Raw genomic sequence first — 24,947 nt, forward strand, 5'->3', positions numbered from 1 at the left:
CCCCAGAAACAGTGTTTTAGTCCTCCACAGCAATTGAACAAAAGAATGACACGTTATATGTTTGCAGGTTTTATAGTGATTTCCATTAAATTAATCAGCTCCTGTTATTACATATATTGCCTATAAACTGATAGTCAGGGTTTTAGCGCTTTTGTACGTCGCTCTGGATAAGGGCGTCTGCTAAATGCCGCAAATGTACAGTGAGGGAAAATAAGTATTTAAACACCCTGCTATTTTGCAAGTTCTCCCACTTAGAAATCATGGAGGGGTCTGAAATTGTCATTATAGGTGCATGTCCACTGTGAGAGACATAATCTAAAAATAAAAATCCAGAAATCATAATGTAATGTTTTTTAACTATTTATTTGTATGATACAGCTGCAAATAAGTATTTGAACACCTGAGAAAGTCAATGTTAATATTTGGTACAGTAGCCTTTGTTTGCAATTACAGAGGTCAAACGTTTCCTGTAGTTTTTTACCAGGTTTGCACACACTGCAGGAGGGATTTTGGCCCACTCCTCCACACAGATCTTCTCTAGATCAGTCAGGTTTCTGGCCTGTCACTGAGAAACACAGAGTTTGAGCTCCCTCCAAAGATTCTCTATTTTAGTTTAATTTTTAGTTTAGGTCTGGAGACTGGCTAGGCCACGCCAGAACCTTGATATGCTTCTTACAGAGCCACTCCTTGGTTATCCTGGCTGTGTGCTTCGGGTCATTGTCATGTTGGAAGACCCAGCCTCGACCCATCTTCAATGCTCTAACTGAGGGAAGGAGGTTGTTCCCCAAAATCTGGCAATACATGGCCCTGATCATCCTCTCCTTAATACAGTGCAGGGTCAGAATTCTAGCTGATAGACAGGTGTTCAAATACTTATTTGCAGCTGTATCATACAAATAAATAGTTTAAAAATCATATATTGTGATTTCTGGATTTTTTTTCAGATTATGTTTCTCACAGTGGACATGCACCTACGATGACAATTTCAGACCCCTCCATGATTTCTATGTGGGAGAACTTTCAAAATAGCAGGGTGTTCAAATACTTATTTTCCTCACTGTAAATGTAAATGTAGTAGTGGCTTTTGGTTAGAGTCTCTTGATTACTGATATGTCTGAATGTTAGGGCTAAAATTCAATCTCCAGCACCACCAATTAATATTTCATTGATTTGAATTGAAATTGCAGAATCTATAAATCTTTATATACAGTATATACATGCATACACGTGTAACACAAATTTATTTTAACGACACAAATTTTATTATCGTGCAATTAATGCAGCACACTTTTCTGTTTCACCTTTTTAATTAAAAATATAAATTAATAAATTAATAAATAAATATAAAAGAGGTGAAATTAAAACCTTCAATGCAACACATGTATTCACAACGTCCTCTCTTTACTTTTTGTAATCACTAAATATTTGTTTTATTGATGCGGAAAGTCTCAATTTAAGCTCCAAAATCCGCCATGATCGGCACATCCGGCAATTAAAATAGTCCGTGTGGAAACATAGCAAACCTTTCGTTTAGTGTCCTGATGATTTATGTAATTTAAAACACAATAATTACTTAGGTATATTTTGTTTTCATGCTTTATGTTTAGTTTGGTTTTATTAATAATAAATATACATTTGAATAAAGCGTTTATATTTGTCCATGCACATGATTAGAATATTAAAAACTTGAAAAGTATTTATTTAAGGTACATTTAGAACAGATAAAAATGAGCAACAAATCAAGCAATTAATTGTGATTAAATATTTTAATGAATTGACAGCCCTAAGATATATATCCAGGTATCCTATTTGAAAAGAGAAGCTTTGCATTGAGCCATCTGCAGTATAAACCTCAAAATTAAAAGCTCCTTCAAGTCGTCATGCCCAATTTCTGGTCATCTTCTCTTCATTCAGCATATATATATATATATATATATATATATATATATATATATATATATATATATATATATATATATATATGAAATATGACATGCTCTTTCACCACCCAAAATACACTATATAGACAAAAATATTAGGACACCTGACTCTTCCAGCCATTTGTTTATGACTGTTCTGTTAATGTCCTCTGCTAGCTAGGATTACAATTATTATCATTCAGGACATACTGGTGATTCAGAGACAGAATTGTAGTCAGGCAACCTAGAAATGATAAGAAAAAATGATCTTAACATGTAAAACACGCCCCTTTTTAACCTTCATTGGCATACTGTATGAATAGCTTCTATATGGTTCTTTTTTTTTTTTTTTAAACCTATCTCTCAGTTTCTATGACAATGAGGTTACAGGAGTTGGTTGCTAGGAAACAGGAGGTACTGCAGAGGGGGTGTAGTGAATGATCGTATCACATGACTGCCTCTCAAAGGTGTAAAAAAATGTATCTGGTTCACGTTGTGTATGATTAGCGCATGTTTAGAGCATTATTTTACTTTTTTTTCAATTCAAAATATTTTAATTCATGTAAATGAGTGGATGCCATAGTCTTAATGTGTGTGTATATATATATATATATATATATATATATATATATATATATATATATATTAAATAACATTGGAGCAGGACACCTTTACATCATTGCATTTGTATAGCCATTTTGTGACACCAAAGCCAACATTTGCAGTCTCAGGATGTTTTCACTGATGTTGGTTAGAGTTAAAATCATCACAATGAAAGTCTTACATGAGGAATTCTTAAACCTGGATTATAAAGCTGACATCTATTCACCAGTGTCTTCAGAAGGAGTTTACATACAGTAGACCTTTAAGGTAAAACAAATGAGAAACAAGAACATTTCTAGCAACCAGACATTTAGTGCGTTTTACAACCTCACAAAAATATTTTTTATTAATTAAGTAAAAATATGGTCAAATGATATGCAGGATTTAAACCAGGAATGTAAGTAATTATTAATAAATCATAGTATTAGGTTAGGATTGAAAATGTAGGGGGAAAAGGATTACATTAAATAGGTAATTAATTAATTAATATTGTAGCTCATTGTGAGAAACAATTATTATTATTATTATAAAAGTATTATTATTATTATTAGTAGTAGTAGTAGTAGTAGTAGTAGTAGTATTGTTATAAAAATGTAAATTACAGGTAGTCCTCTACTTACGATGAAGACAAACCCATCATAAGAAAAAAATATCGGAAATTGAAGATAGTGCTATGACTGTGACAGTGACAACCTGTTTATAATTTTAATTTTCTGCTCTTAACTTATGGCTTTTCTTCTCCTTTTTTTCACTACCAGCAAAAACTTACTGTGCCTGTTGCACAAATTACTCATCGTAAAATCAAAAATCGTAAGTCAAACCATCGTAAGTCATGGTATTTATCTAATACAAATGCGAATTGAATTAATAATATGCAACAGATACTGCTTAATAATCTGTACAGTTTATAACATTAACAAGGTTAATTTTTAAAAATTATCACACTACATGTCTTGTAATGCAAATGCACACAATAGTGGGAGTGAAAGTGTTAGTGGAAGCTGGAAAACAATCCAATCCAATTACCTGTCCATTGGATTACCAATCCACTTCAATGGCAGGTCACCTTGAAAACCTGAAAAAGGCGATGGCTGTCTAAATATTATTATTCACATTATTTTTTCCCATGTGCCTCTGGTTATTCAAACAATTTAGTATTCATTCATATATTAGGATCACTGCATCATCTGTACTTTCTGAAAATGAGCAGTCAAAGAAGAAACCGATTCAAGGCGGAAAATGTCCATTTTATTTATATCCACAAAAACCTATTAAGATAAAGAAATGTATATGAAACTTAATAAGACCAGGTCATTGCAGATAATTTAATCTCTTGAACTATGACAGAATATCTCCAGGAGTGCAACAGCAAAACTGTGGCAAAGATGCAAATCTTCAAGAATTATCAAAAACAACTTGTCAACTAATTTCCTTTTTTTTATTGTTCCCTTTTCTTGACATTTTTTTCCCTCTCTCATTGTTTTTGCAAGCTCATCATTGTGTAACTGTCATTCAACTCTGTTGTTTCTTTAGACATTGATGAAGCCCCAAATGATGTAAGAAGTCCATTAATGATAAATAGCTGTTTCTAGGCATTAGTCTGATGACATGATGAACATGATGACTGTGCATTCTGATCTTAATGGTTAAGAGCTTGTGATGGATAAGTTCACAGTACTTAAGTATATTTTCTACATAACTTTGCAAGAATCTAAAAGAGATGTTTGACTTTTTGGCTATGTGGTTTTTATCTCCTATTTTGCAAGTGACAAACTATGAATACGAGGTGGTATCAAAGTTTTGAGACTAGGTCTGTTTCCAATAAAGTATTTTATTTATCTACATTTACACAGTTTCAAAATAGTCCCCTTGCACAGCAATACATCGCTCCCAGCGTTCCTGACACTTCTGGAATGTGTCCTGAAAGTTGTCTTTTTGTAGCTTGTCAAGCACCTGCTGCGATTTGTGCTGGATCTCCTCAATGGTGTCAAAATGGTGACATTTGAGCTGGATCTTCATCTTTGGGAAAAGGGCGAAGTCTGCAGGAGTCAAATCTGGCGAGTAGGGTGGGTGCGGAAGTTAAATCATGTTGTTTCTGGCTAGAATCTCAGATGTGAGGAGAGCTCGGTAAAAGAGTGCACAAACGGTCAGAATAGCAGATGTCGTAACACACGTGGTCAGAATAGCACAAGTTGCACAGCTCCCGATGTACACAGGACAATGTCTTTTAGCAAACTGACTTATGAAGGTTGGTGCTTCCTTTGATTGTGTGTGCAGCCTTGTGCTTATATACTGTGTGAAAGAATGTTGTAACTGTTACACCTTCAGTCAGAAGAGGGGGATGGTAGCTTAGTGGTTAAGGCATTGGTCTCTGGATCAGAAGGTCATAATTTCAAATCCCAGCACCATTAAGCACCTATTAAACAAGGCCCTTAACCCTCAACTGCTCAGTTTTAAGTCACTCTGGATAAGGGCTTCTGCCAAATGCCATCAATGCAAATTGTATGTAGTGTGTGTAAAAACAGAATGTGAATAACTTATACAATTTTCCAGAGATTACTCAAAGCTGCACTGACTAACACAGGGCTTGGATTAAACCAGCAGCCTAAGTATATACAGTAGTAAGAGTGTGTGTGTGTGTGTGTGTGTGTGTGTGTGTGTGTGTGTGTGTGTGTGTGTATGTGTGTGTGTGTGTGTATGTGTTTTAGAGCTTGCGAATGAGCTTGGCTCAATGAAAGCTTTGCCTGGGGCACTTAATGCTTTCTGCAAGAGTTACAGAAGAGTAAGTGGATGCTGTCGAATCTGTGTAATGACTCAGTGGCCCGTGAACGGACCAAATGTTTGTGAGGCCAAGCTCCTGGCTCTGGCTCTTGTACACAGTAGGTTTGTGTACGATTCTGGACATTTTCATGAATGTTTCTATCCATTTACTTTTAACCAGGGACAGATTCTGCAGCTGCTGCATCCAGATTGCGCTGGTAATTTAATACAGAGCCAGTATCCATGTCTAAATCAGTTTTTAACTTCTACGTGGTTAGAGCTTACCAGTCAATAAAACAGTTGAGATGCAGTTATTCCAAGATCCAGTATATCTTAAACACGCTTCAGCTGAGCAATTGAAGGGTAAGGGCGTTCCTCAAGGGCCTAGCAGTGGCAGCTTGGGACCCATGACCTTCTGATCAGAAGTTCAACAGCTTAACCACTGAGCTACCAATTTCCCACTACCATGTAATAGTAGATCCCACACCCTCTTTGTAGCATGTTGGCTAGTTGGTTAGTTAGCTTACAATAATTCAAACATTCTTAGTAAAGGTGCTTTTGGTAAAATTGGCACCTTCATCTTCGGTTTCATCTTCATTTGCTGAGTTTTCCAAATCGGAAGATTGTTAGCACACAATCATGTTGCTAACACTATTCGATTCAGTTTATTTGCAATTTGTAACTAAAAGATTATCCCTAATTAACGAGTCAGTGGCAGCGGTGGCAAAGAAAAACACCCTGAGAATGGTGATGAGGAAGAAAACTTGAGAGGAACTAGACTCAGAAGGGAACTCATCCTCATCTTAATGCCATCTTTGTTGAGGTTTTCAACTGTTTCATTATGGACACATGAATGCAAAAATGTTCATGGCCACTGTAGCAAACTGTTAATACCAATTAAAATCCATCTTCATGGTTCTTAAAATGAATCCTCCACAGTAACCTCATGAACTTTAAGCTGTTTGAACATGAATTGCTGTTCATGATGTTACTGCTTTTGCTTTTTATAGTAGTTCATAGTTCCATGTTAAGTCATGTTTCCATTTCCTTTAGCTTTAAAAGCTTAAAAAACTCTATAGATGTAAATATTACATTTTGACTACTTCAAAAAACCCTTCCTGTAGGTTTGCATGACTCATGTCTCTTTCATAAGGAGGCACCATCTTTTCAGATTCAATTCATGTTACTGACAGAAAAATCTCTGCAGACCTTTATGCAGATTGGTACAAGATGTTATGAGATGTGTGTGTGTGAGAGAGAGATGATTGAGCCATAGCCTTTAGTTGTGGTACCTCATCTGCTCTTCCTCAAAATCAGTTGTATATAGGTCTGAGGGTGTGTGTGCAGCACTAGCTATGCTAATTTGTATTTCTAGCCTTGCTAAAGGCCATGGTTAACTCTATTATAAGATTTACTAGGCTTAAGCAGAGTATAGAGTACAAAACATTGAAACGCCGGTTGTGGTTGTATATTTCAGCTTGTGTGAGATATTATCTTTTGCAGAAATACTGAATGCAGACGTACATGAGTTCTGTAAATGTGTTGATGTATAAATTGCAGTATATTATTAGTTAAGACATACGGCCCCAAAACATTAAGCTTCCACCTCTATATTTAACTGTGAGGGTGAGGCAGTCGGGTAACGTCTTCTTTATTCTCAGTCTTGCAGTTCTGCTTTTTAGAGCCACAAATGTCAAAATTGGACTCCTGTGTCCACAAAACTTTGAGCTATTCACTGTCTGATTATTGTGTCGTTTTGCCTTTTACCAAGTTTATTGTATAGAAACAAAAGGAACGTGTGTCTCAAAAACCATAAAGGACTGTTTCCAAACTTTTGACAGTGTCTGGATTTTTTTTTCCAATACTGCCTAATGCAAATTTTGCATGAAAAAGCAGAATAAAGCAAAACAAATACAATTTGAATTCGATTTTTTTAATAACGCAAAATAAAATGCTTTTGACTTTATTATTTATTTTTTATATGGTGGTCTAGTGGTTAAGACGCAGCGCTCCCACCGCTGCGACCCGGGTTCGATTCCCGGTCAGGGAACCATCCCCAGCCACTCTCAGTGCCGGTCCCAAGCCCGGATAAATTGGGGAGGGTTGCGTTAGGAAGGGCATCCAGCGTAAAAACGTGCCAAATCAAACGTGCGAAGGATCCGCTGTGGCGACCCCTAACGGGAGAAGCCGAAAGAAAGTTTGTTTTATTGTCTTGATTACTCAGGCAAACGCTCTTTCTAGAAGGGAGGGAAACCCTTTCAATTTGTTGCACTTATCTATACTATATATGAACACATCCTGAGTGTTTTATTGCAAAGCCAGTCCATATATTTCTGTATATGGGAATCATTTATGAATATTCTACAGTATGAACTTTATTGAAACTGTTACTTAAATCAGGATCAACAACATGAACAAAATGCTCCATGTTTATTCAGGTTCGGCTCCATAACCATGCGCTGATCATCCTTTTGATTCAATAAGAAGGTCATTGAAAGGAAGCAGGATGTGTGTGGTGTGTAGACGGTGTAGATCGATGCTTCAGGGGACAGCATTGACAAACCGAGTCTGTGTCTCTGATTTGGCAGTGAGCTCAAATCAATAGTCTCATCATCATCTCTGTTTTAATACCAGTATGCCTTATATAGCTAGGCTATAATAATCAAATATGTTATGAACATCTAATTCAAGATTTGCATGTTATAATAACCCCCACTCTTCTGCGAAGATGTTTAACTACATTTTGGAGTTTGTTTGTGAAGGTTTTTGTTCATTCAGACTTAAGGGTTTTTGTAAAGTCAGGTAGTGATGTAGGTGAGGTGAGGAGACCTGGGGTGCAGTCGGTGTTCCAATTCATCCCAAAGGTGTTCAACAGGGGTATAGAGCGCTGTAGCAGGAGATCTTCCACTCCAGCCTATTAAAGCATATCTTCATTGAGCTGGTTTTATGCACAGGGGCATTGTCATGCGGGGTTTTCTAGTTCAAGTGAAGGAAACATTTAATTCCAGAACATTCTATACAAGTGTGTGCCTCCAAATTTGTAGCAACAGTTTGGGGAAGGAGGTGTCACAATACTTTTGCTCATAAACAGTAAAATATACATATTTTCATAGAGATTTACTTTATAAGTTTGGAAAATGTCATATTACAGCGTTATGCTTTTTTTTTTTTTTATGAATAAACAGTTACTAAACCAGAGATAAGCTGCAATACACACTCCCAGCCCAGGAACACGGCACTTCCTGATCTAGTCATGAAATGTAATCTATTGATTCGTGTTCATAGACACGAATTTCCCTCTTTCTTCATGTCAATGAGGACGACTTTCTGCGTAATGTATTTGAATAGAAAGTCTTTTTTAGTGCCGCCACCAAAATTTTATTTTTGCCACTGCTATGTTATTGTTTTTTTTTATCTTTGAGCACCGTTACTCCACATTTAAGCAGGAGATTTTATCCTTGTTTTATTGCTTTATATAAGTTAAGCTACTTGCTTTTAAAAATAAAAAAAAAACAGTAAATATATTTTCCCGAATAACACACACTTTTATTACAGTATAACCCTTACCCTATATTTCCTGCCTTATTCTTTAATTAAAATAAAAAAAGAAAGATTACCTTTGCCATTTCTGTCAGCATTACCCATGAGCCTCTGCCTCCGTTGCTAAGGAGACGGGGCCAGACGGAGGAAGTTGTGCTGACACGAAAAAAGAGGGAAATACGTGCGAATAGATAAATCATTAGATTAAAGTTCGTGACTTTATCAGGATATGCCGTGAGACTGTTTCGACACTTCTTATAGTTGTAATAACATTAGACTTCAGTACAAAACTGAAGGAACAAACTTCTGGTAAACAAACATCTGATCAGTGGCATTTCTGAAAACAGGAAAGCGTGCTCTATATTTAAAGATGTGCACAAAAATAAAGCAGAACACATTTTCTCAGTGAAAGTGCTTGCTATGAATAATTTTTCATATAGAATAAAGATTTCTAAATGTACCAGGAGTCTAAACACAGGAGAATTAGCGTTTTGGGCCAGCTTGTATCTTTTTTTCTTTAGTCAAGTTCTGGCCTAGTTTCTACTGTTTGATTTATTTATTTTATTTTTGTTGTGGGTGTGAAAAGGGACTCAGTCTGGAAGCATTTTGAGTAGATTTATTTGGGTTTGTGATTAGCTTTAATAAAAATGTTCATTCGTTCTTTGGTTTCTAATCCCTAATTTTAGATAGATAGATAGATAGATAGATAGATAGATAGATAGATAGATAGATAGATAGATAGATAGATAGATAGATAGATAGATAGATAGATAGATAGATAGATAGATAGATAGATAGATAGATAGATAGATAGATAGATCTGCAAAAGTGCAGATAACTATCTAGCATATTTACAGCAAGTGATATATATGAAAGTATATACAGTGAATAAATATAAAGGCTATTTCAGTGCAGAGATGTGTGGACATTCAGGAGTACAGTGAATAAATATGAAGGCGTACAGTAATTAAGAAAAATGTGCAGAAATGAAAGGTTACAGATCACAAGATTATGGCATTTAAGGAGTAGCAAGCTGAATGAACAGTCTACTATATATAAAAAAAATATATATATATATTATATATATAAATATATACACATACATTATATACACAAATGAATGTGAAATGTTGGGCAGAATGTACAGTAATGATAAATATACATACAGATATAAAAAGTGCAGATGTACTGAGGAGTGAAAAAGATATAATATGTAGTATGTACATGTATTGTACAGAGGTTTTATACAGTCTTTTGTTTGTGTTTGTTTTGTAGTGATTAGCGGTGTAGTGTAGAGTTCAGTAATGTGATGGTGGATGGAAAAAAGCTGTCCCTGAACCTGCTGGTTTTCCCATTTCCATTTCTTTTCATTTCTTTATTTACTTCCTTTTGGAAAATTTGGTGTACAAATGTCACCCAATAATTTTTAAAGATTCATATTTGGATGTAAAATCTCCTTTTTCTATCAGACATGCCTTGGCAACGAGTTTATTTCTATTCTGACCGGCTACTTTAGGGCTTATTTAATCCTACTTTACCTGAAACGCAATAAATACTTCAACAACAATAAGTTACTTCATGGCCAACTAAACTCTGGTAAATAAATATTTCCTGGAAGTGTAATTAGATCCAGAAGACTCCCAGGATGGTTCTGTATTCGTGCTTCAGTGCTTTTGCATTTGAAATGATTTGAGCTGAAAGACAGGAAGCGACACTGCAGGATCTCCCCATGATCTCTGCTGCCTTTCTGCTGCTCATCAGTGCAATTAGGAGACGCATTTCAGACGCCCAGAAATCTGTCAGCATTTATCATTACTGAACACTGAGCAACTGGAAAAAAACAGCAATTTATTTCTATAAGTACACATGCTTAAAGAACTTGAAAAAATAGGCACAATTTGTTTGTAAGTATACAAGCAGTCCATGTTTTAACCCCTTTTTTTTATTATCAACTTGGACTTGTTCATTTGTACCTGTGTCTCATGTCTGTCTGTTTTAATTCATTGTTTGTGGTCAGTTTGTGTTTTCAGCTTCATGGTTGGGAAAAATACCCAAATAAATCCAAATCTCTCCAAAAAATCTTGCTTTTTTGCATTCAGGCTCACTCTTAGAGTGTCTTTTTTTCTTCTTGCATTAAGACTCAGCTAGTCCTGTTCTGAAATCTATCACTGTTTAAACAACATGGTCTAAACTTTACTTATTTTAACATCCGAGTATCCCAGGGCCCACCGGAGCATGAGGGGAGCATGAGGGGAGCATGAGGGGAGCATGAGGGGGCACCAACTCACCATTGTACATTTACTAAAAATGGTTGTTTTTGCACATTCAAGTAAATATTGTAGTAAAATAGAGTTTATACTGTACAGTATGTACACTTTATATATATATATATATATATATATATATATATATATATATATATATATATATATATATATATATATTTTTTAATAATGGTGAAAGTGTGTACTGTATATGAAAAGACAATTAACACTGTGTGAGACTCGTGTCTGCATTATCAAGTAGCCCATGAATCAGAATACTTGATTGACACTATAGGGAAATTATTTGGTTGCAGATGCTCACAGTAACATTTAAGTAAAGATTCCAGTTAAATAAAACAATAAGAACATTGAAATAAAGTTATAGATTAAATTAAATGTGTAGCAGCAGTGAAACGGATAAAAAGGATTCTTGACAAAGAAACAGGAGGCGTGCTGAAGTTGCTGTGATTTTCATTAAGAGTGACTAAGATGGACACTATTAGAAATAAGTTTATTAGCGGGACAGAGCAGGTAGGACGTTTCGGAGACAAGGTGAGGAAGGACATGGGGTATATCAGTAGAAGAATGCTGAGGATGGAGCAGCCAGGAAGGAGGAAAAAAGCTAGGCCAAGGTGGAGGTTTATGGATGTGTATGAAGGAAGACTTACAGGTGGTTGGTCAAAAAAGAGGATGATATAGAGGACAGGGTGGTATAGAGACGGATGATCCACTGTGGTGACCCCTAATGGGAGCAGCCAAAACAAGACAAACTTATAGAAATTTAAAAGAAAGAGATCCAAAATCTTATATATTTACCATAAAACTGTTAATGGTTCCCCTGCAAGAAGCCATTTATATACTGTTCAAGGCAATTTCTACCCTCAGAAGAAGCTCAGCTCTGTTTTTAGATTGCATTTCTATTTTATTCTATCTTACTTGTACATCACCTTTTGGGGAAGTGTCAAAAAGATTGTATATAATAAGCTTTTTGGAAGACAATATAGAAAAATAGAGCTTATGTAGGAAAATTATAACATTTATAGTATACTTTTTCAACTTCTCCTCAAGTACATGTACCAGGCCTGGTTCGAAATAGAGCTGGATGATGAATCATTACTGACACCTTGTGGATGAAACTAAAATCAAAATAAGCTCAAAATAAGAGTTTAGTATTTTTTTTTTTTCCCCAATTAAATTATTGACTCAATTTCTTTTTACTAGCTCAATCTCTTGGATTTCCAGCTACTGAAGACTGTGGTAAATGTTAAACCACAGCAAATTGCCAACAATGAACAAAAACATGCTTTTAGCTACTATTTTTTGGGGGTAATTTGAGAATAAAAAGTTGTTCATCTGTGACTGAGAGAAAGAATTGTCACTGGAGACACTTCCTGTATAAATAGTACAGACAGACAGACAGACAGATAGACAGACAGACAGACAGACAGACAGACAGACAGACAGACAGACAGACAGACACACAAATATGCTATTGATGCAGAAACAATAATGTAAAAGAATTAGGGTATTTCTATAAACCTGGGATTTTGGGATTCAGTTTTAGTCAAAATTATTTTAATACTATAAGGCAATTTAAGACAGTAGTGCAGTATTTATTTATTTATTTATTTATTTATTTATTTATTTATTTATTATTATTATTAATTTTTTATTTCAATCCCAATAGTTAGTAAAATTCTATTGAATTTTTTGACTTGGCTGATTTTTTGGTTCTGATAAAAAAATTAAAAATTAAAAAAAAATTAAAAAAAAGAGAGAAAAATACTTTAAACCACAAGATGGCACTATCTTAGTACATTCTTGCCCCATAATCACATCAAGGCAGCTCACAGTTTGTACAGGAACATATGCGAGCTGTGCTCAGTGCAGCAGAACTGATCACTGGTGTTATATTTGCCAGGGATTTCTGACACTTCGCTACTGTATGTGGATTGACACATTTTTTTAAGAGTGGAAGAGGTTCAAGAGGCTGGTTTGTTACACTGCTTTGTATTTGGCCTTTTGCACAGGTTTCTGCCACAGTGTGCATCTGCAGTACACCGTTTTGGGCCATTTTCTCTGATTTACTTCACTGAATGCTGACAAAGATGTGCACAGGACACTTTTCAATTCAGCAGTACTACTTTTGTTTGCATCCTGTGAACTTTAGTTAGTTACACTTTATGGGCAAATGTAATGGGACACCCACTGTTTTCAGCCAAATGTGATTCTTCTCCACACAAAGTTGGAGCACACAATTGTATAGAATAGGATGTGGCAGCATTACATTTTTCCTTCTTTAAAATAGAAGAACCAAACCTGTTCCTGCGTGACACTGCTGCTGTTCACAAAGCCAGCTCCATGAAGACATGCATGGGTTGGTGTGGAAGATCTCCTGCTTTAGAGCTCCGACCTCAAACCTATTGAACACCTTACCTACATCAAAACTAGGCTTTGTGGCTAAATGAACACAAATTTCTACAACCAAACTCCAAAATCGAATGGAACATCTTCCCAAAAGAATGGAGGCTATTATAAAAGCAAATGGTGTATAAATGTGGAATAGGATGCCAAATAGGACATACATGTTTTGTGGTCAGGTGTCTTTAAACGTTTCTCAAAATGTAATTCAACCATCATGACTCAGAGGGTCTAAAGCGGACATGAACGAATGATGGAAATACAAACACAACGTGAGCTTCTCATTACTTTAATGATCTGGGTCTTTCTTTTGCCCACACGCTTCACTGCATTTTAAACAATCCTGTGGAAACTTCATCCTGATGCATACACAATGTCTACACTCTGGTTTGGAGTTCATGACAAATTCCACATCAGGGTCATGATGCACCTTCACACCATCTTTGTCTCGGATAACAATCGTGCTGAGGGAAAATATTATGGGATGTTCACGAGTCTTGCAAGGTTCTTTTTTTTTGTTTGAAAGTACAAAATCAAAAGATTATACATCAAAACCTTTGCAATATTTACATCTTGAAAAGATCTATTAATCATTTCTTTTGTCAGTGCTCCAACCTTTTTACTTTAAATGTACAAAGAAATCAAAGAGCTGGTCCAGATTTCACACATAGTGCATTGTTGCTTTATGTTATATCATTACGCAACTCCCATCCTGTGATTTCACACATTATTTCTCAGCGAGACTCAGCCATAATAAGCATGCTTGAACCGAGCTAACCTTCTGCTGAATCATTCTGAAAAAGGTCAGCGATGACGCCACGGCTGGCCCTCTACAGTACCACAACCTGCCGAAGTGTACAATGTGTGCTATTTACTATTCCAACTCACACATTAAATCTGGTGGTGTTAATGTCACCATTTCTGCTGCAAATAATGTTCTTGCTGGTGTAGTAAGCCATCAACAAACTGTATCTATATAACTATAAAAGAAAGAATAGTCAATCAAGAATAATTGTGGAATGAATGTTCTTGATAATGATGGATAATATCATCGTTTTCCCGCAGGGTCTTAAAAAGTCTACAATTTTTGAATCTACATTTTTTGCCTTAAAAATTAAAAATTGCAGTTCATATGCTCAGCACTATAAAATGTTTTGTTTGTTTTCATGGTGATACAACTGAGACCAGCCAATCAGCTTTCTGTTACTGGTGCGAATCTCTCAGATTGTACCACAAACGTAAAAGTTCAGCGATACTTGGCTTGAAAAAAAATCATTTAGGGCTCAGTTAAGGCCAGTTGCTAACACGGTGTATGTGTGTGTTTTTGATGATGTGATATAGTTTTTAAATTTCATTTATAATGATTTTAAAAAGACCCTAAAACTCTTAAATGTTGCTTTGTGCCCAGATTAAGTTGCTTTATTCTGCAACCCCTGTTGAATTTTTTAAGTCAATATTAGATTTTAGATTAGATTAGATTAGATTAGATTAGATTCAACTTTATTGTCATAACACATGTACAAGTACAAGGCAATGAAATGCAGTTTGGGTCTAACCAGAGTGCAACAGCAAGTGCAGGATATATATATATATATATATATATATATATATATATATATATATATATATATATATATATATAAAATAGCCATCTTTATATATATATAGGGGGGGGGGGGGGGGTGTAGCAGTGTATGAAGGGCAGTAGGATCAGAAAGCGGCAGAGTTCAATAAAGAAACAGCACCAAGGCCTTCAGCGGTGCCCTACCCGTGTTAATCCACCTCTTAATACTATCATTATGACTCCACGGCTACAGATTTCATCAATATCATACATAAGTGCAGTGTAACAGAGTGCTGCATCACAGACAGGAATCTCAATCAGTGATAATGAGTGCCATTGCTAAAGCACAATTCAACAAATCTTTTTTCACTGGAGCCACAGCTGCACTGCCCACATACATCATCGCCAGCAGAAGCAAGCATTCATTACTTTATTTTTGTCATCTTTTTAGGTGGCGTGTCTGGAGGACTTCTTCGGCGAAGACGACATATTCATCGCCTGTGGCCCTGAAAAGTTTCGTTACCAGGATGACTTCCTGCTGGATGAAAGTGGTAAGACTCCCGATTTTCCTCTTTTCATAACATCACCAAAGTGATTTTGAGGTTTCATAAGCCAACAAAACAGTAGTGTTCTTGCAGGAATTTCATTCATGTGACATGTAGATGGGTGGAAGTCAAAACAAGAAATCAAGAAGCTTTAATTGTCATTTCAACCAAACTGTATATAGCTGATGCAGTACACAGTGAATGAGACATTTCTCCAGAACCCTGGTGCTACATAAAACATAGAGCTACATAACAGAAAAACAGAGCTAAGGACTAAAGTAAGTGTCTCTCTTCACATAAAGTGCATCGTGTGCAACCTGGTGCAAAGACAAGATAAGACAACACGAGACAGTGTTATACAGTGTGCAAAAGAGAACTGTATACAGTAGTGTACTTGTAAATAAACACAGAATGTAAACAGCAATAGTCAAATGGATGCGCAAAAAACAGCATGTAAACAGTTATGTAGTTATAATAAAATAATAAATTAATATGGGTAGTGCTGAAAACATGGATGTGTGAAATAAAAATGAGTGTGTGTTTGAGTTCAGATTTGTAGCAGCAACTACTTAGAAAATTTTGAAAGGGTTTCACATAGCAATCCTTCTCTCTTTCTCTCTCAGAATGCAGGATGACAAAATCGCAGTCTTACGGTCGGCTCTCATCGTTGCAGGGTCGCTGCTCTCCTCACAGTGGAGGTGCCTCCTACAGGAGCAAATCTCCTGTCTCCAACAGCTCAGGTAGGAAGCACCAGTTTTTCAGGTTGCCAGAGCTGCGATATGAAATCAGCCTTCTGGGATAACAAACTGCTCAATAGTAAAACTCACAGCTTATCATTAAATTGTTATATCTGAATTATTTAGTTATGTAGTTAAGTTCATTAAAACAGTGTAAAGAAAAGAAACAAATTCGTTTCTAAAAACACAAAACATCAGTGACTGGCAAAAGTTTCAGCTTTTAGCTGTAGTTTTCACGTCACTGGAGAGTCTATATTCTCTAGTTATGGTTAACAAGAAGATTGTGTTTAGTAAGAATTATTGGATAGCATTGTTTTTTGGTCTTTTAACAATTAAACAAAATGTTTAATATCTTGATTTCACTATATGGACAAAAGTATTGGGACACCTGACTTTTCCAGCCATAGGTGTTTTTTTCCCCCAAACTGTTACCCCGAAGTTAGAGGCACACAATTGCGTAGTCTTTTGATGTGGTGACATGAAATTTTGAACATGACAATGTCTCTGTACAATAGCCAGCTCCATGAAGACATGCATTCCATGTGTTAGAGTGGAAGATCTTGAGTGGCCTGCTATAGAGCTCTGACCTCAATCCTATTGAACACTTTTGGCATGAATGTGAAAGCTGACTGCACCCCATGTCTTCTCACCTCACCTACATAATCACAAGACTTTACTAAAGCCATTAGGTCTGAATGAGCACAAATCTCCACAAGCAATTGTGACAATTAGAAATAGGATGTTTAAAAAGCACATATGTAACTCGTGGTCAGGTGTTCACAAACTTTGCTCACTTTTGTAGTATATTTCTCGCTACATTTTAATGTAATCATGTCTGATATTGAGCATGCTATCTTATGTGCAAAGAATCAGATTTTCATCATGTCTAATCTCTTCTGGTGAAGTGCGTCATCAGACAACACTGATTGATTTGCTTTTAAATAGATCATACAGTTTTGAACAAACAACAAACCTGTGGAGTCCATTCTAGCTCAAGTGCACGTTGTCATTAAAATAAAGAAAAGGACACGGCAAATATTAAAAAACGTATTTCAAATATTTCAAAGATTCTACCTAAGTACATTGGTGTACATTCTATTAGAAAATACACACAAATATAGAATCACATTAGTGCTCTCACACATTTTGACCCCAATAAACCTGTGTTAATGATGTTGATTGTACATGCTCATAAGGTATTCCAGATTCTCAACAGAGAAACAATACATACAAACAGTTCTCAATGGAAAAACATGAGGTAGATTGTTATTAAACAGCAGATAGTAAATGTGAAAGAGATAAAAGGTTTATATATTGTATAAAATATACAATATTCTACCCTGGTAATGGTGGTACTAGATGTGTGTCGGTAATTATATGGCCCCAATTCCACAAAACAAAATAGTGTAAAAAGTCAAATGTAAATAAAAGAATGGAATGATCATGGGCATGACAATGCCCCTGTGAGGATGTGCTTTCCATGGGTTGAATGTGTGTGGATGATCTTGAGTGGCCTCCTATAGAACTCTGAACTCAATCCTATAGAACACCTTTGGGATGAATGTAAATGCTGGCTGCACCCCCAGGCCTCCTACTACTCATGTAGTGTACCTGCTCCTGATCTTATTAGCTGTAGAACAACTTCTATAGTCCATGACTAACTCTTTTTATCAGCTTATACAGTAGAAAGTCTGAGCACATTTACTGCACAGCTGGGGGGATTTTAAAATATATTCAAACTCATGGTTATTATTCCATTGTGTTTTAAAAATATTATGAGTCATCTCATCTGTTATTGCAGTTTCCAGAGAACATCCGGCCATAGTTAATCTCACGTTGTGCTGCACCCCGAAGAACACACACACACACACACACACACACACACACACACACACACACTCAAAGCCAAACTAATTTCTTCGCCTGGTACTTGTAGTTCCAGCAGGACCTCCAGGTTATGAGTCTGTCATTCAGAAAGCCTTACCTTATCACTCACAATGATTCCCTAATGACAAGCACAGAGAACAAACACACTGCAGAAAGCCTTGTTCTCAGAAACGTCCAGCCGAGTTCTGTGAAGAGGTGTTGCGACTGCTGATGAGGCGATGTGGCGAACTGATTTGAACCATTAATGGTGGAGAGCAGTGCATGTATGTGTGTGGCTTCCTGGCTGAGCCAGAAAGTGGACAGAATTGGAAAACACACTGGACAAACTGAAGAAGAAAGGTTCATCAATTGTATGTGATGCTGCATTAATAATAGTGCAGTAATGCATAAAGTTAATCTGACTATTAAAGCAAAAGAGAAAACCACCACCAAAAACACACTAGAACCCGACTGTTTTGATAGTGTTCATTTCAGAAGCTGCTCATCATTCTATTTTCATGTACATCCGTTTCAATGGTTCACACAGACTGGCACAAAAACAAGAAAGAAAGAAAGAAAGAAAGAAAGAAGAAAGAAAGAAAGAAAGAAAGAAAGAAAGAAAGAAAGAAAGAAAGAAAGAAAGAAAGAAAGAAAGAAAGAAAGAAAGAAAGAAAGAAAGAAAGAAAGAAAGAAAGAAAGAAAGAAAGAAAGAAAGAAAGAAAGAAAGAAAGAAAGAAAGAAAGAAAGAAAGAAAGAAAGAAAGAAAGAAAGAAAGAAAGAAAGAAAGAAAGAAAGAAAGAAAGAAAGAAACAAACAAACAAACAAACAAACAAACAAACAAACAAACTTTTTGCTTGTCCCATGTACTTTACAGCACAGTGAAATTCCTTCTTCACATATCCCAGCAATGCTAGAAAGCTGGAGTCAAAGCACAGCGTTAGCCATAATACAGCACCCCTGGAGCACCGAGGGTTAAGGGCCTTGCACAAGGGCCCCAAGAGTGGCAGCTTCGCGATACTAGAGCTTAAACCCCAATCTTCTGATCATTAACTGAGTGCCTTAACCACCGAGCAACCAGTTCACTTAAGACTTGTATGAACTCATCACCCTACACCAATGCCTGACTTGACTAATAGTCTTGTGGCTGAACTTTTATCAGAAACAATAGTACAAAACAAACTCCAAACCAAATAAATAAATAACAAATAAATACATCATTTTTTGTTCATTTTAATCTTGTGTAAGAGGTAAACAACAAGGATCTTAATGTGAAAGATTATTACAGCGTAGCAGTAACAAAATACACAGGGTTTGTGTTAATCGTAGTAAAAAAAATATATATATAATAAAAAAAAATAAATAAACCCTGGATAATTTCTGCTTGAACATTTTATACTGTTCTTCCCCTTGTTATGCAAGTGGGATTACGCTTTAACCATTTTTTTGTTTTTTCGGCCAGTTTTATCAATTTTTGATGCTGCATGCATACTACAATAATACATAATAAACTTAATTCTTTCCCCTTGGTCTCATGTAAACGGTAATTAGCATTTAATTCGAACTAAATGTAAAAATTGTTTTTTGACATAAAAAAAAAAATGTAGCCATGGAGCCAGATGTCAGTAAATGGTAATAATGGTCACCTTTTGGTCAAAGATGGTCCTTGAAGTTTGGCTATTCACCTGATATTCTGCACATATTACATAACTACCTTTATGATTTATAAGCTGTTTTGGGGATGGGCTCACTTTGACACACACCAACAGGCATACCATTATGACCACCTACCTAATACTGTGTTGATCTCTCTTTTGCTACCAAAACAGTCCTGACCAATTGAGCATTAACAGCATTAACGTTAGCAATTTGAGCTACAGGAGCTCATATTTCAGCCTTCGCTCCCCACGTGCATCAATGAGCCTCGGCTGCAAAAGACCCTGTCGCCGATTCACCACTGTTCCTTCCTTGGACCACTTTGATAGATACTGACCACTGCAGACCAGAAACATCCCACAAGAGCTGCAGCTTTGGAGATGCTCTGACCCAGTCATCTAAAATCTTTACATTTGCCCATTTTTCTTGCTTCTAACACAAACTTTGAGGACAAATTGTTCACTTGCTGCCTAATATTTCCCACCCACTAACAGGTGCCATGATGAAGAGATTGTCAGTGTTATTTAGGTCACTGACCACAATGTTATGGTCTAAATGTTATGCCTGATCGGTGTACTGTATATCTTGGAGTGGATTCTGATATGGGTCTATAATTTCTTACACTTGGTTGTAAGGGAAAAGCAGTTTAAAAATTTTGGAGGTGCTGGTGGCAGTTGAATGATGGATGTTGTTTGTTGGATGATGGCATGGATTGATAGTTGTTGGCTGGTGGTGTTGGTTGTTGGTTGTTGGTTAGTAGTTAATTGGTAGTTGCACTGATTCAAGATCATGCACAAAATATACAGGATTTATTGCCTAGCCACCTCCTCTCTCTGTTTCTCTCTCTATTTCACATTTGCTCCTACCTCAGACTCTGTCTTAGAAGTGGAGCCTTTGTAGTCTTTGTGGCTGGTGTCGAGTGGGCGTTTTGAGTGGACCCCGTTTGCACAAGCAGACAATTTGTACAGAGCGCCTTTCTCAGCAGCTTGATGCCTTTTGGAAAGTGGATTGCATTCTGATCAGTCTGATGAACCAGCTTATCTTATTGCAACGTATGATGCCGTCATAAAAGAATAAGATTTACCTTCAAAGCACAAGGCTTAATTTTAAGTCAAGTCAAAAAGCTTTTATTGTCATTTCAACTATATATAGCTGATGCATTACACAGTGAAATGAAATAACGTTCCTCCTGAACCCTGCTGCTACATACAACAACAATCACAGAAAATTCAGGGCTAATGTGGTAATGTGTCCTCACCACATAAAGTGCACCGTGTGCAACCTGGTGCAAACAGTGCAAAGACAACACAAATACACAAAACACAATACAAAACAGCGCCCCCAGTAAACCTGTTATATTGCACACTGTAGTGTGTAAAAGACGTAAAGTAAACATTGTAAGTAACAAAAAATGTAAACAAAATGATGTGCAAAAGAGCATCATTCTCTCAATGGTCTCTCTGTAGAACAAGGTCAGGATGGGGGGAGGGAGATGGGCTTTTCTCAGCCTTCTTAGGAAGTAGAGACGCAGCTGGGCTTTCTTGGTGATGGAGCTGGTGTTGAGTGACCAGGTGAGGTTATACACCAAATGAACCCCAAGGAATTTGGTGCTATTGACAATCTCCACAGAGGATTCATCAATGATCAGTGGAGATTGGTCGCTCTGTGCTCTCCTGAATCAACAACCATCTTTTTTGTTTTGTGAGACAGGTTGTTCGCTCCATACCAGGCTGTTAATTTTTGTCAGCACAAAAAGCAGCTAGCCCGTCCAGCTGAATGGCGGTGTCCAGAACTCTGTCACTCAGTCACGTCTTAGTGAACACAAAGACGCAGCAGTGTCTGTACTCACGCCGAGTAGCTTGTTGGAGTCTGATGTAGTCCAATTTATTTTTTAGGGAGCAGGCTAGGCCGGCTAGGGTTAGCATTCTGGCGCATCTGCGTTCGATTCCCCCTTCTCCGTCCATCGGCAACGCCGAGGTTTGGAGTCCTGGTTCTCGAAGCATGCCGAGGTCAGGTAGCTTCTGCCTCAGATCATCGTTTATTGTGTTTTTAGGTTTGTTGCTGAGTTCTTGGAGTGTTCGGCGGTGGTAAACAGGGACACCGGATGCTCCGATGTCCATATGTTGTGTACTGCGGGCTACAAAGTAAAAGTAGCAGCATTTTGGGTCTGTAGCGGCCGCTGCAAGCTACCGCAGCACCACCATTTTGGATATTTTGCTTTGGATAATTTGCTTTATATTCAAATATGTACCAGTATGTTTCCTCTTACATTTCACATCACTTTGTTCTATTTTGTATATACAAAGCAGCCCATTAAATGGGCAAACACACCAAATAGCACTTGTTTTTGGGGGCTCAGGTATGACAGTTTTTATTGAGTGTTAGTGTAATGGAAGAACCTTTAATTTAAAAACACTTTATAAAACACATAACAGTCAGCAGCCAAGACAGGTAAGGAAATAACAGCACAAAAGACAGTAGTCCAGACAGTACCAGAAAAACAATACACAGAGAACACAATCGACACAAAAAGGCATAATATTGCATATAGTAACAAAGGCTTATTGAAAGGCTTATTGCTGAGGAAGAGCACCACAGATGCCTTATTTGCTTTGAGGATGTTGATGGAGAAGTATAGAGAAGGACAGAAGGAATTGCATTGTGTATTTGTGGATTTAGAGAAAGCGTACGACAGAGTGCCAAGAGAGGAGTTGTGGTATTGTATGAGGAAGTCAGGTGTGTCAGAGAAGTATGTAAGGGTGGTGCAGGACATGTATGAGGACAGTGTGACGGCAGTGAAGTGTGCAGTAGGTACGACAGACTGGTTCAGAGTGAAGGTTGGACTGCATCAAGGATCGGCCCTGAGCCCTTTCCTGTTTGCAGTGGTGATGGACAGGTTGACGGACGAGGTCAGACAGGAGTCTCCCTGGACTATGATGTTTGCAGATGATATTGTGATTTGTGGTGAGAGTAGAGAGCAGGTTGAGAAGAGCCTGGAGAGGTGGAGATATGCGCTGGAGAGAAGGGGAATGAAAGTCAGTAGGAGTAAGACAGAGTACATGTGTGTGAATGAGAGGGAGGGCAGTGGGTGATGCGGTTGCAGGGAGAAGAGGTGGAGAAGGTGGAGGAGTTCAGGTACCTGGGGTCAACAGTGCAAAGTAATGGAGAGTGTGTTAGAGAACTAAAGAAAAGAGTGCAGACAGGGTGGAGTGGGTGGAGAAGAGTGACAGGAGTGATTTGTGATAGTAGGGTATCTGCAAGAATGAAAGGGAAAGTTTATAGGACTGTGGTGAGACCTGCGATGTTGTATGGATTAGAGACAGTGGCATGGAGTAAAAGGCAGGAGGCAGAGCTGGAGGTAGCAGAGCTGAAGATGTTAAGGTTTTTGTTGGGAGTGACGAGGATGGACAAGATTAGAAATGAGTTTATTAGAGGGACAGCACATGTAGGATGTTTTGGTGACAAGGTGAGGGAGGCGAGATTGAGATGGTTTGGACATGTGCAGAGAAGGGACATGAATTATATTGGTAGAAGAATGCTGAAGATGGAGCCACCAGGTAGGAGGAAAAGAGGAAGGCCAAGGAGGAGGTTCATGGATGTGGTGAGGGAAGACATGCAGGTAGTTGGTGTGAAAGAGGCAGATGTAGAGGACAGGGTGGTATGGAGACGGATGATCCGCTGTGGCGGAAGAACAAAGGCTTATTGCAATGTTCAGCTATCTGTGATGAATATAAAATGCTCAAGTAATACAATAAATACAAGGGTGTTATCAAAACAGTTCTAGACTAATGGTGTAACTGGTGCTGTTCTGACCACGTGTGTTACCATGTCTGCAATTTCATCATGGACAACAAGTTAAAACAAAGAGCAAACGTGAAATTCTGGTGCAACAGATCGTTCGAGGTGTTTTGAGAACATCAATGGAAAACGAGGAGAGATCAGGAAGACCTTCAACGAGCACAAGCCTCGAAAATATCGAAACCATTCAGCAACTTGTGCATGATGATCATCGGCAAACAATCCACATGATCTCACTTCCAGACCCACCCTAGTCGCCAGATTTGGCTCCTTCCCAAAGATGAAGATCCAGCTCAAATGTCACCATTTTGAAACCATTGTTGAGATCTAGCACGAATCGCAGATGGTGCTTGACACGCTTCAATAAGACTTCAGCACACATTCCAGAGGTGGCATGAACACTGTTAGCGCTGTATTGCTGTGCAAGGGGACTATTTTAAAGGTGATAGTGTGTAAATGTAGATAAATAAAGTACTTACTTGTAAACAGAGCTCGTCTAAAAATCTTTTTGATACCACCTTGTAAATAACACATGACTTATCTGGTTAATGCACAAGACAAGACTAAAAAAGTGTGTGGGTTAGTCGTTACAGTCTTGACAGGTCAGTAGGATTTTTGTATTGTCAGAATGAATTGAGTAGCCTAAAGGCATGTGGGGGAAAGTGCCCTTGCAAAGTCTGGAAATTTTGCACCACATACTGCAATAGCATTTTCTAGAGAGATCGCCCTTTTTCAGAATGAACGGTTCACACAGATGCATTTTTGTCTACTTTTTTGTTGTTTTTGACAACATGTAGTAAATACTTGGGCATGTATGCATAATGACTAAATTGGTGACACACCAAAAAGGTTTTTGGTGCACCTACAACCATCAATTTTTCACCTACTGTAGGTGTGAAAAAGGTTCTGAAGCCTGGTGATTGACTGACCTCCCATTTTTTGTGTACTCCCACCTCGCCTTTAGTGTTCCCAGGGCAGACTCTGTGACTCTAACCAATATAAAGGGAATTATCCTTGGTTTGGATATGCAGTTTCAAACAGCTTGTTTAGAAGTTAGTATACAGCAACCGCTTGTTCTGTACACACACTTACTACAATCACATTTTATTCTGGACAAATACATTCTTAGCATATTTTGTCACCTTAAAATAACTCTGCTATACTCAGCCTGTGTGCTTCTTTTTAAAAGATGCTAAAATAGAACAACAAGATGATGATTTATTGTGGGCAAGCACACAATCGTAATTATTTCAGCTCACCTCTGGATTACATACTGT

General features: G+C 37.3%; 1 protein-coding gene across 2 annotated transcripts in view; it reads left to right on the forward strand.

The window, feature by feature from the left end:
- Positions 1–24,947, forward strand: part of dclk1b (doublecortin-like kinase 1b) — a 56,441-nt gene that overhangs the window by 9,652 nt on the left and 21,842 nt on the right. For both annotated transcript variants that reach the window (XM_046863573.1, XM_046863574.1), the window contains exons 4-5: positions 15,523–15,622; positions 16,240–16,356. In XM_046863573.1, the coding sequence (XP_046719529.1) occupies positions 15,523–15,622; positions 16,240–16,356 (217 nt within the window). The remainder of the gene's footprint in view (positions 1–15,522; positions 15,623–16,239; positions 16,357–24,947) is intronic.

This window comes from Silurus meridionalis, chromosome 12 (genome assembly GCF_014805685.1).
Source record: "Silurus meridionalis isolate SWU-2019-XX chromosome 12, ASM1480568v1, whole genome shotgun sequence".
In the NCBI taxonomy this organism is placed as follows: domain Eukaryota; kingdom Metazoa; phylum Chordata; class Actinopteri; order Siluriformes; family Siluridae; genus Silurus; species Silurus meridionalis.